This window comes from Seriola aureovittata, chromosome 6 (genome assembly GCF_021018895.1).
Source record: "Seriola aureovittata isolate HTS-2021-v1 ecotype China chromosome 6, ASM2101889v1, whole genome shotgun sequence".
Lineage (NCBI taxonomy): Eukaryota > Metazoa > Chordata > Actinopteri > Carangiformes > Carangidae > Seriola > Seriola aureovittata.
In genome coordinates this window covers 8,217,958-8,230,823 of record NC_079369.1, presented here as the reverse complement: position 1 = coordinate 8,230,823, position 12,866 = coordinate 8,217,958, and the positions used below count along the sequence as shown (strand labels likewise).

The 12,866-nt window shown below is 41.1% G+C and overlaps 1 protein-coding gene across 1 annotated transcript in view; it reads right to left on the bottom strand.

Moving 5' to 3' along the window:
* hcn2b (hyperpolarization activated cyclic nucleotide-gated potassium channel 2b) overlaps positions 1–12,577 on the bottom strand; it is a 57,503-nt gene extending 44,926 nt beyond the window's left edge. Inside the window, exons 1-3 of the mRNA XM_056378218.1 lie at positions 11,523–12,577; positions 9,137–9,560; positions 4,294–4,455 (exon numbers count right to left, since the gene is read on the bottom strand). Coding sequence (XP_056234193.1) covers positions 4,294–4,455; positions 9,137–9,560; positions 11,523–12,367 — 1,431 coding nt within the window. The 5' untranslated portion in view covers positions 12,368–12,577. The remainder of the gene's footprint in view (positions 1–4,293; positions 4,456–9,136; positions 9,561–11,522) is intronic.
* Positions 12,578–12,866: the final 289 nt, after the last annotated feature.

The window sequence follows — 12,866 nt, the reverse complement described above, 5'->3', positions numbered from 1 at the left end:
TAAAACATTAATTCCCTGTACTCAACAAGTCTAAATGCACATGAGCAGTCGCTTATAAAAGAGGCACAAATATCCTGAGACTACCAGAATAAATCAAGGATTCAATCAATTTCCACATGCCAGCTCCAAATCACACACAGTACTGCACCACCCACTTTCATTTTTCTTCTCTGAAAAATGTATTTAAGAAATTGATGTTATTACCAAGATCACTTTGTACTATGTGAACAAAATCAGTACTGAAAGAGGCTTCTGGATCATAAGAGGCAGCTGTCCCTCACACACCAACACCTCCACACAAGGTAACTGTCCATTATTCTTATGTGAGCAGGCAGGTCTGCCTGCCAGTTAGATCACTTCAGTAATTGAATGAATGGAGGATACCCTTATTAACTTTCAAAGCAGGGGGGTTTCTTGAGGTGCACGTGTGTGTGCGTGCATACAGTGCACATGCATAGATAATAAAGCCACACAAATTGGTGTACTATTGCAGTCAGAGCAACTCCTCGTCTTCTACGATAAAATGTCACCCAGCAGCCTAAATATTAAATACAGCAACAGAGTTCAGACTGAAGCAAAGAGTAGCTGAGAGGAAAAGAGAGGCTTTATTCTACTGCTATTGATCTAACAGCCAATCGGGCTGAGGTAGATGGGACAAAACCACCTGTCATTCACGTAACAGAGAGTCACTTATATAACAGGCCATGATGATCTGGTCTCTTGTGATCACTATGCTGCAGGAGCCTGATTATCTGGCTTATGATAAACACCACCGTGCTGCATGCACATCTTTTACAAGTCGCAGTTATTGTTTTTGAGTGTGTAGATGCAGAGATGAATACATTACAGGAAGGAAAAGAGTTGTTAGGAGGGCTTTGGTTATCTCTTATTTATCTGTCACATACTTCTACCTCCCCATAAGGCTCAGAGAAACAAAAACAGACACAAGTACATATATTATAGCAGGTATAAAAGTGCATATGATAGTGCCTCTGAGCAAGTGAATGAATCATGTGTTGTTTTCTATACGAAGGCAATCTGGCTGTATTTCCATAGCTGTGGTGCATGGGTGATGAAAAAGGAAAGTAGGGTGGGGTCCCGTTAATGTCCAGTGCAGGCAGACAGCCAGCCAGTCAGCCTGAAGCGAAGCATGAGGATGAGGATCACTTAACGCTGCATCTCCTGTTCAAAGCCACTCTGAAAAGGATCCCTGACCTTGATTACCCCAAGATGGCAGCGGCACAGCACACCAGGCGGCCACGCCCACACGGGTGCTCACTGGCAAATGTGGCATTGAATTTGGAAAATGGCACACAGTCATAAACAACACGAGGCATGAAAGAGAAAAGTGAATGTAAACACGGCGAGGAGAAAGGAAAAAGTGATGCGAGGAGACAGGAGGGATTCATGGATGAGAGGATAGAAAACAATATTTCCTCTGCATTCATACCCTTTGGCAATAATTAACATTGCAGTAAAGAATGTCAGAGTACTATACAGAAACTGCTTGTTGTCTGAGATTGAAAAACATCAACACAAATTGTCGCTTTGAATTGGAGTTTAATGCAAATAAGAGACTATCAACACATTTATATTTGTAACTGTGAATTAACAAAACAACTCCAGATGCCGAGGGAGTAGCTTTGTTTGAGCAGAGGAAAGTGGAGGTCAATAACTGTTACATTTCTTCAATTTATGATATCTCTAATGTTTCCTGCATCTAAGTCAGAGGTGACATCAAGTTGACTACAGACATAGGTTAGACATGCATGTGTGTAGAGAGAGGGAGAGTTAAAAAAAAAAAACAAAGATGGCCAGAGATAAAACAAGAAATAACAGAGAAGCAACAGTGATGTCCCCTAGGGTCAAAGGGTGTGAGATCCATCTGTTCCTCGAGATCACACAAACCCAAACAGACACACACACACTCTTATGCATGCAAGCACGCACACCAGTGTGTCATGGTACACAGTGTTATCACAGGACTATTTTGGAGACCTGACTGTCACAAATCTGTGTGCCAAAATGAGAAAGTTCATTATCAGCATATGAAACATTTCTTAGCGACAGCAGCGTTAGACTCACATAAGCATTGGAAGGAATTATCCAGTGTGCTGAACTTCCTTAGATGCAAAGATATGCCAGTTAAAATGATTTCTGATCCTACAGCAGTAAGGAGCAGTCAACCAATAACATCTTTTGGCTCTGTCACAGTGGTGGGCTGGTTTATACGGCAGATGATGCTAGTGTCGATCAGAAAACTGAACGATCCCCACTAATCACAACTACTTCTTCACAGCTTTAACCAATCAGTTTTCCACATTCTTTATGCAGTTATTCCCTCTCCTGCCGATGCAACCCATGCTCTCCAAGTCCTAAACCATTCACCCTATTAATTCAAGTCTCTGTTTCTCTGTGGTTACACCCAGATCATTACATCATTGTGTTTGTTGTACTCTCTTCCCAAAGCTACACCCAAACTAATCACAATCATTATAATATCATAACCACATTTTTTTTTTTTTTCCCGAATGTACAGCATAAAGAACCTTATAAATTCTGAATGGGTCACAGTTCTCACCAGCCCTTCTCACTTACATGAACCTGCACCATCATTTAATCATAAAATATAAAATGTTGCAGCAGGTTCTGCAGTTTAAGCCAAATTATTCTGTGTCTATATATAATTATCAAAGATAGTTTGTATAGTTGGTCTCTCTCGGCTGAATTACTAAGAGGCCTACCACACTATCAGCATTCAAGAGCATTCAAAAACATACTATGTGTGTACACGTGTGAAAAATACAGTATATAAGGCACATTTGAGTGACAGGTCAACCAAGCATACGTGTTACACTGCTCACATCCCCTGACTTCTCTCTGCCTCTGGCTATGTCAGTCACCAACTCCCAATCCCCAAGTTATCTCCACAGAATGAGTCAGACAGGATGGAAGGGTTTACGTTGAAAATTATAAATACCCAAACAGGAATGAATGTTACCTGTTTTTCCTCTTTGTGTTTGTGTTTTTCCTCAGTATTTCACACACATTCTTAATGACCCTAGTCAATAGTTTATAAAACAGCCAGTTTATTTATAAGATTATTTCATTTATGTGTAATGGTGTGAACACACTGCTGGTGCTTGTCGTTGTTGTAACATTTTGGGGAAAGGTCCTAATTCAAATGCAGAACACAGCAGAGGTGAAGAGGTAGAGCACTCTGTGTCATAGTAATGATGTAGGTGTTGGGCCCACAGAACTTAAATTTAAATTCTACGCAATTTCGTGAAAACTTGTCTTAATATGAGCATCGTACAGCTTCAACATAGTGCTCTAACAAGCCGATAAAGAATGGGTTGCTGGTTTATTAAGTACAACAGGCTAAAACTAATTCAGTCTAATACAACAGCCCTTCAAGAAGCTCATAATGTGTGAGAGGTATTCACTCAACTTCATTAATTTTGAAGGCTTTAGGTTGTGATCCTGTTGAACTGAACTATTAATTGTTTCTCATATTTTGTCTATGATTATTAATAAGCTAGGTGTACCTAACAAACTGGAAATCTGAAATGTATATGTGGTATTATCATATATCGTGAGGTCCAAGGGTTCAAGAGGTTAACTGAGCTAGCAATGTCTTGTTGTGCAAAATCCTTGTTGGTTGATAAAGGTTGCAAGTCCAAAATGAACATGCTTTTAATACTGATTATTCATTAATTCATTCATTATACCATTTGCTTCCCAGAGGGTTTTCCTTTCATGCCAACAATAATTTGGGAGAAAACCTCTCCTAATGGTTTGTCTATCAGCAGATGGCCAGAAGCTACCTGCCAGCTAGAAAAGAAGGAAGACAATTCAAGCAGAGAAATAAACAAGAGAGAAGGATAAAGAAGAGAATGGCTAAAGAACAAACCCCATGACGTGCTGTATGAACCAAGAGAAAACTCTTTTTCATCCTTCACTCCTGCTTTGTATACACTGGCATGTCTCCTGGGTTTAACTAGAGAGGGTTTAATTGAGGCTGGTCTTGTGTGTATGTGTATGTGTGTGTCTGTGCATGCATGTGTGCAGACTCAACTTTAAATAAATCCCATTTCTACATTTGCCTGCAAATAAAACACCTTTGGCCTCCATGGGGGATATGTTTTATGCCCTGGTTTTGCAACTATTCTTCTGTCAAACACTTTTGCATACATAGCCTATGTTCATGTGATTGTGTAACATACTAAAACCTCTATCATCTGCAAACGCAGATTCATGTGAACACAAAAACACACTGACTGTTTTGCTTACCACCATCTTGTTGAGGGAGACCCAGCAGTCCGATGGAAAGTCCTGTAGCATGGGAACAAGGAACTGGAGACAGCCGTCCCAGTGACACAGCAGGAGCATCATACCAATCAGGTTGAATATTCGCATCACAGCACTAGCCAGGTCATAGGTCATGTGGAAGATCTGTCAGGAGGAGAAGAGATGGGCAGACAGAGGGTTACGGACATGGAGAGGAGAAAAGGCAGAACAGATGTGTGAAGAGAATGACAAATCAGTGGATTCAGACTGAATCTGAATCTGAAAATAAACAATGATTCTGTTTTCACAAATACTACATAGTATCATATAACATATTGTTATATGACAGAATTGTAAACAGTGACTTTTTCCGTACATATTTTAAAAATTTTCAGTAGATAAAGCTTTTAAAGTGGCTATAATTTATATTTTTACAAAAAGATTGTATTAAACATCACTCGCAGTGATAGACTCCTTATGGACCTTTGTACTGAGTTGCAGGTCATTGCTTAGTTGTCATGGCACCATTTACAGCTGTAGCAGGCAGCTGTTTTCAGCAAAAACACACTGTATGCTACCTGTTAGTAGCTAGCCAGTGAATATAATGAAGCATTCAGTGGCTAAAGAGCCAGATATTTCCCTCAGTACTTGGTGGAGACCAAAAACAGGGTTAAAAGTGAGTGAATATTGGACTTACATTCATCAGGGAATGACTCAAAATTAATAATAACGTTGCTCTGTAATTGCTGGAAGTGTAAATTAACAAATGTTCAAACAAGTTCATCATATGTGGTCATCACTTTTTCAGTGGATATATCCACTTCAAGGGTGATGGAAAGTTAATGTTGTCTTTCCACTGCCCCAAAGTGACCAAAATACAGTTATGTCAGTTTTAAATTCTTGAAACTAATTAAAGTGAGATTTTACATCTTGTTAACTACTAGCTAAGAAATACAACAACATTGCATAATTATTACTCAATGTTACCTGAAGCAGCTACCATCTAATTTTGAAATCATGTGTAATATGAATACGCAACCTCCTCCACGTTACAGGTAGATATTCAGCCTATGGTTAATAAAATATGATTAGTGGAGCTTTAAGTAAATCAGCAGCCTGGGCGGATGACAGAGCTGCAGGGATGGAAATCCTTAAAAACTCAATAAACAGTTTTACAGTAGTGGTAAAATACTAGTTGTGTTTCCAGAGCTTTTTCTGAGATGTGATGCTTGTTATCCCCCTCAGTCGGAGTTGAATAACGTGTCAGGCTGATGTTCTAAATTATAACCAGGTGGGGAAAATGAACAAGCACAGATTCTGTGGTCTGTACTCAGTCATGATAAAACCTCATCAAGCACTGACAAAGCTTTGATCAGCAGCCCAGTCCAGCCTCTCTCTGCTGTTTCTTAGCATTACTCGCCTCAGGTAAGAAGGCTCATTTGTGTGGACCTAGTATTGTGGTCACAGCCTTGTAAACACCACTCACTGTGGCTTCGCTGGCTATTGGCCAGACCTTGTTACCACAGTGAGTGTGTGTGTGTGTGTGTGTGTGTGTGTGTGTGTGTGTGTGTGTGTGTGTGTGTGTGTGTGTGTGTGTGTGTGTGTGTGTGTGTGTGTGTGTGCGCGCGTGTTACTAAATCATAAACAAAAAATATATATTCCCAGTAGGGACAAGAGAATTGTCCTACAAGGGAAGTAGGGCAGACTCCATGTGTATGTCTGCGTATAGCATATACTGTATGTTTATGCATCGGAAATCCCTGCTTTATGGGCCAATTTAATGGTTTCTCATATAAAAACAAAGGCTCATTTCTGACTTGAGACAAATAAATCATCCTACATGTGAAGTAGGCCAGATTGTGTGTGTGTGTGTGTGTGTGTGTGTGTGTGTGTGTGTGTGTGTGTGTGTGTGTGTGTGTGTGTGTGTGTGTGTGTGTCTGGAGACATGAAAGAACTGCCTCTGTTGTGATTTTACAGTTTGGGAGCAGCCGGGTCGGGACGTTCGGTGACTCATCCCGTCACCTCAGAGGCCTTGCTGTGCTCAACTTGCAGCTCACTTGAATGTCAAAACCTGCTCTCCTACTAAACCCCAGGGTGTAAATATCTCTTGTTAGTTACAGTGCCAACACAAGAAGGCCAACCAGTGTAAGTTCTTACTCCATCGCACCTGGTCAACATTCATACATGAGCAACAATCTATATTAGCTTGTTGCTAATGTAGCTCTGGACCAACAATGACTCATTTGCCAAAACCCATGAATTTCTTTCTGGTGGATTACATCCTTATCGATACTGATTATACCTTGAGTTTCATCCCTCCTTTTCCCTTTGTCTGCTTTAGGTTTAAAAAGTGTAATTTAGCTACAGACCAAACTCCAAAGACTTGACTTTCTTTACTTTTTTGAGTACTGTATCTCCTATAATGGCTAATGGCCTTTGCTAATTTGGAGAAGGAGAAAGGGAAACACACTGTGAAGTCCTGCCCTGTGATTAGGAAGCATTCCCATCATGATTAATGAGGCTCCAGGACTAATGTTCCCCCCGACACCAGAACAGCACCTGGCCATGTGTCACTGTCAGACCACAATCTGGGTCAAGTCACATTACTGTGACCACAACTCACAGCCTGAAAAACACAGATAAAATACTTTCTACTCCTGTCTGCTGCACACAAGATTGTTCCAGGTGATTCAGATGACAACATTTAGAGAAAACTAGTGAACTTGATGAAAATTTACCCCCACAACCAATCCCCACCCTCATGAATACACACCCACCCACCCATTCACCCATTCACCTCATGAAAAAGGCATGCCAGCAAGTGGAGAACTTTGATACATGCTTCCTGCCTCAGGAAATTGCTCCGGTTATTCGTGACAAGACTTATCTCTGCTGCTGTTTCAGTCGCACAACAAACACACACCAGTCTATTCCAAAATCATGTCAAAAACACATACTGTTAACCAGCATCATTCTGAACCATGTTGTTGTCCAGTATTCTTCTCTAGGTTGGCCTACAACCAGGCAAAAAATTTAAATCATCACAACTCTAAGATGATTTTTAAGGCTGCAGTGAGCTGAGCTAAGCTGAGCCGAGCTGAGCTGGGCAGCGGGGAGACACAGCCAGCCACGTTTGGATCGAGCTGAGCAGAGCAGAGCTCAGCTCATCTAAGCTGATCAGGGCAAGGGCTCAGTCGAAGCAAAGGAACATTCGGTTGTGTGTGTTTGAGTCAGTAATTAAGGTTCTCGTCAAGCTCAAATTACTACTCTGTAATCAAAAGAGCAGTGGTTATTTTCAGAGTGAAGGAACACACACATTTGATTCATGGATGTTTGGTTAGGCCAAATAGGGATCCTTAGTTTATATACAGCCAAAGAAGCACACACAGACAGAGTACACCAGGGTTAATTGTGTTTATGTAGCAGCATATATGATATATTGCAGATGATAATGCATTTATCTATAGATAAAGATTATTTCCTGACATGTAATGTAATCAGTGAACCTTGTGTACTATGTCAGTATCCATTTAAAACTGTTTGATGCCTTGATTGGTTGAAATGTCACATTAAAACAGTAATAGAAATGTGGAAAAGGCAGCTCTCATCGTGAGAAAAACAAAAAGTAAAAGACAATTAGCGTCCCCAGTGGTTGTGTTCATTCCTTGGGAAATCCCTTTTCATTTGCCCAGTGATAAAAATAAATTAATTTTTTGTGAATTCTTAACTGCACCAGTACACTGGCTCATAATGAGCTATTATCCAGCTATCAGGCTTATTGCTATACAAGACAGTAAAACCTTATTTTTGTGTCGGGAAGTAATTATATAGAGGAGGATTGTTTAGATATACAAACAGAATTACTTGTATTCTGATATAACCCACTGCACTGGAATCCAATATTGTATTATTAATTAGAACACAGTAAGACCAGTGTCTCTTATTTTTTATAAGCAAACACAATTCAAAGCGGTGGGGCAATACATGTCATAATGTCCAAACTTCTACACTAAAACATCAGTGATCATGAGTACAGCCCTGATGGCAGAGATGATGCTCATGAGTTATTTTTTGAGATTTCAAAAAACCATTTTAATTGCACTTTAACAAATAGAATGGAGAAAGATGTGATTGGAGGTAGAAATTTTGAAAACTGATCAATATAAATGCAAGCTGATATTAGTGGCTTATCACATGGATAACAGATATGCCCGTATCAGCGCACATAATATGCAAAGATAAAAATGCTAATATAAATTGCAGTACATAAATGTTCTAAACAGAGATTTTTTTTTTGTGTGTGTGTGTGTGTGTGTGTGTGTATTATTGCCTCATTTTCAACATTATAATAGTTTCTGATCTAATATATTTCTGTTTTTCTGTTTTCATTGATGGTTATAAAGGTTATGGTCTCACAATATATTGACTGTTACAGTTAGGAAATTATTGTTCAACACACCGTATCACATTTAATACAAGTCTCACCAAAAATGTCTCTTTTATGTTCCATGTTTGTGTCAAAAGAGATTTTGGGCAATATATTATCCCATATGAGACAGGTTACAAATATGGACAGCTGTACTGATGGCTCAGATTGGTGCGACAACAATCGCATCACAAATACAGCACACAACCTAAAACAGAGGTGTCCCTTGTGCTTAAGCTGTGCACTTTACTTGTGTATTATGTGTTTTATATATCACGTGCTTTAGGCTCATATGCTTTTTCTTACCTAATCTACCTGTAATCATTAATATAATACTTCCTTTAGTGGTCAAAGTAAAGTAAACCCCAAACCCTCCTTCTTGCCTTGTGATTGTATAATAAATGTTGTAACTCAGCCTACCTCCTCCCACTGGTGGATGTAACGGATGAGTCTGGACAACCTCAGCAGGCGCAGCAGACTGAGGATCTTAGTGAACCGAACGATGCGGAGCGCCCGGGCCGTCTTGTACACCTCCGAGTCAATCCCTTTCTCCACGATGAGGAAGATATAATCCACAGGTATGGAAGAGACTAGGTCCACCACAAACCAGCTCTTCAAGTACTTCTTCCTAATCTTTTTAGGATCAAGGATGATCTCGGTGTTGTCCTCAAACACAATACCCGTCCTGAAGTTGAGCACCAAGTCCATGAGAAAGAAGGTGTCAGAGACCACGTTGAAGATGATCCAGGGCGTGGTGGTCTCGTCCTTAAAGAAGGTGATGCCCACGGGGATGATTATCAGGTTGCCCACCATGAACATCAGCATGGTGAAGTCCCAGTAGAACCTGACAGGGTGGAGCAGTGGTGAGAAGGTGGTTAGATACAGAGGACAACTATAAAAAGTCAGATGCAAACCACACTCTGAAATACAAGGGGAAATAACACGATAGTTACACAGTAAAGTGCACAATCTGAGTCAGTGTCAGTGTGTATGAACCAAGTCTAAAACTGAAGTACTGAAGTCTAGACACAGTGTTGCTATTTGACGTGCATATGACAAGCCAGCAAAAATGCAGATTTTGCTTTATTCCTGACAAGTGATATTTCAAGCTTTCTCTGTACCATGAAGCAATGCACTCTCCAGGGCCACATACACACTCAGAAAGCAGTACCACCCGTAACCACAGTGAAAAATGGCTGATCTTTTATGAAATATCTGAAATATGAAAATAATATATGAAATATATCTTTTTTTTTACACTGTATCTACTCCTGGTGAGATAACCTGTATCATCTGACCAAGGACAAGATCAAACCACGGACAAGCTGAGAGAAAAGTATGTTACAGGAAAGACAAGCTGGGTTTCGAGTTTATTTCAAATCAAAGATCAACACATACAGAGACTTGAGCACATCTGCACAGTCATCATACATATCCAGTGGTTTGTTACTACGAGATTTGCTCAATAGCCAATCATGCCACACAACTGACCAGTAATTTAGAATTTTAAGCAGTGATGTATAAGAGTGACAGACTAGTTTTTGTCAAGTAAAAATGCCAAACACTGTCTCTCTGATGTTAGGATTTGCTGCTCTTCTTTATCTTACGTGATGGCAAACTGAATGGCTTTAGGTTTCAGATTGTTAGTCAGACAATCAGATTGTGGGTTGACTGCATGTGAAGACATCACATCAGGCTTTAGGAAACTGTGATAGTATAAAATTAGCTATTTACTGATATTTGACAGACCAAACTATTAATCCAATAATGAAGAAAGTTACTGGCCGCTTAACTGTTCATAAAAATAATCAGTAGCTGCAGCCCTGTAAATTTTTGAAGCTTGTTCAGGAGCCCAAACAGATACTACTCTCTGATCAGCTGGAAGTAAGGTGCAGACTGCAAAGCAAAGGGAGGAACTGATGAAGTGCGTTGCTGAGTCACGAATGTATTATTGATAAGCTTTAACAAACGGTGCATAAAAATCACAAAATAATATTGCACTTTATAATATTTAATTCGAGTCAAGCGCTAAAATCGTGTGGGTTCATCGTCTGACCTGTTTTACACGGGAGCTAACTGTGGGAGCTGTCCTCGGTGCTGAAACAGATGTTCAGACGCATTCCTGCTCAGCGATGCAACTTTTCCAACTTCACGTCAGGTTCATCTTTAAGACGAAAGTCGTTATAGGGAGACTTTTTGTTGACACTTGCTTGTTACAAATACATCAATCAAACTGCAGTTACAGCAGTTTTTTTTGCAACTGTAAGCAAGATTTGTCCGAAAACTTAACTAGACTAATTTAACCAGGTTATGCAACCTCGGCATTGAAACAGTAATTTTGTGAGAAAAAAAACATGTTTTTATCAGCCCCTTACAATGTGGGATGTTGCACATTATCTTCCTGGGATGTGGCGACATGTGCCTTCCTTTTTGTGCACTGTGGAGATCAAGAGTATCTGCTCAATTTTGGACACGTTCAACCTGTTTGGCATTATTTTTAGCAAAATGTTGGAGCAATTTTTTTGTATTATATTTGTATTTCTTTACCATTAGGCTATATGTATCCTTTTGGGGTGGATGTATTAATAATTATAGTGCCCTGTTTACTTCTAAGGTGAAATATTCTCTCTCCCATTCTATTCTATTTGTATTTCCTCATATAAACTTGTTTGATGTGGAGAAGGGCTACCAATATGTTACTACTGTATCCACAGAATCAATCAGACACCATAAGCGCTTTAACTTCCATGCAGACTCAGTCTAAGAGGATGCACTGTTTATGAAGCTAACTCAATTGAACCCATACCTGAAGTCGCTGTATGGGTGGATAATCCAATTACCCGCTGACTTTACGCGCTCTTGCTCTTTTTCCACTGCCTTCTGGCTGCCAAACATGCGCAGGGAGAACTTGTTAACTCCGGGCTGGAGCATGGAACTAAACTGCCGCTGCATGTATGTTTGATTCCCCCTCGAGTCTCCATCATCCGGCACTATCTGAGAGCCATCCTCAGCTTTAGTGAATGTGACAGAATTTCTCGATTGTTGACTCGGAGTCTGTCCTTTACTAGTTGGGGCATTGGAGAACGAAACTCTCGAGTCCTTTTTGTCCATCCCTGCTGCTGTCTTGACCTCGGCCCCCGGCCCCTGTGTCAGGGACCCTGGTGAAGTAACTGAGCCGTCCATGCTCGCAGCCTGCCCTTTGCCGTCTTCTGCTGCTGCTACTACTCCATCTGCCTGCCTTGAGATGAGAGAGGAAAGGCTCCCTGAACTGGTCGGGTCCCTTCTACAATCTCCGTTTTTGTTGCATATCATACCGATGGCTCCCTCTCCTATCACGCCTACCTCTGAGGCTCTGTCCGCTCTACTCCTGTGGTCTGACTCTGTGCCGCCTCTACCGCCAGCAGCATCCCCTTGGCGTAACAGAGCGGAGGCTGTGCTGCCACTGGCACTCAGAGGCGCGGGGTCCTCGTCTAGGAAGAGCCAGAGCTCATTGTTGTTGGAGTTTTTACGCGCAATGGACGCAGCTCCGCCTCCTGGCGTAAATTTCTTCATCTTGCTCCCGTGATCCTCGCATCCAGTCGAGTTGGCTACTTGAGGTGGTCGAGGCTGCTGGGATTTGAGGTCCTCCTCGCCATCCTCTGCCTCGTCCATGACTGGCAAACGAAGACAGACAGGCGGACAGACGCTCCCGTACCTTGAACCCGGCGAGACTGGGCGGCGGCGGAGGAAGGACCGTGGAGTTCAAAGCAGCAACAGCAACAGCCCTCTGCTTTCCATTCTCAACACTTCAGGATAACAGTGCACCAGCGGCGTTGCTATGGCTGCAACCTGGCCTCTATTATTGTGTGTTTGTATGTGTGTGTCTGAATGAGAGAGAGAGAGAGAGAGAGAGAGAGAGAGAGAGAGAGAGGAGAGAGAGAGAGAGAGAGAGAGAGAGAGAGAGAGAGAGAGAGAGAGAGAGAGATGACAGCATTACCCTTGGGCTAGAACCATCTACAGGTAGCACATAGCCTGTCGAAGAAATATGTGAACAAAAGAAAGCAACACCCAGACACGCCCAGTTTTACAGTGTTAGCTAATTAGACAGAAAACTAATTCGCTCATAAAGTAACTCATAAATATAGGCCTACTATTAAATACATAAATAAAC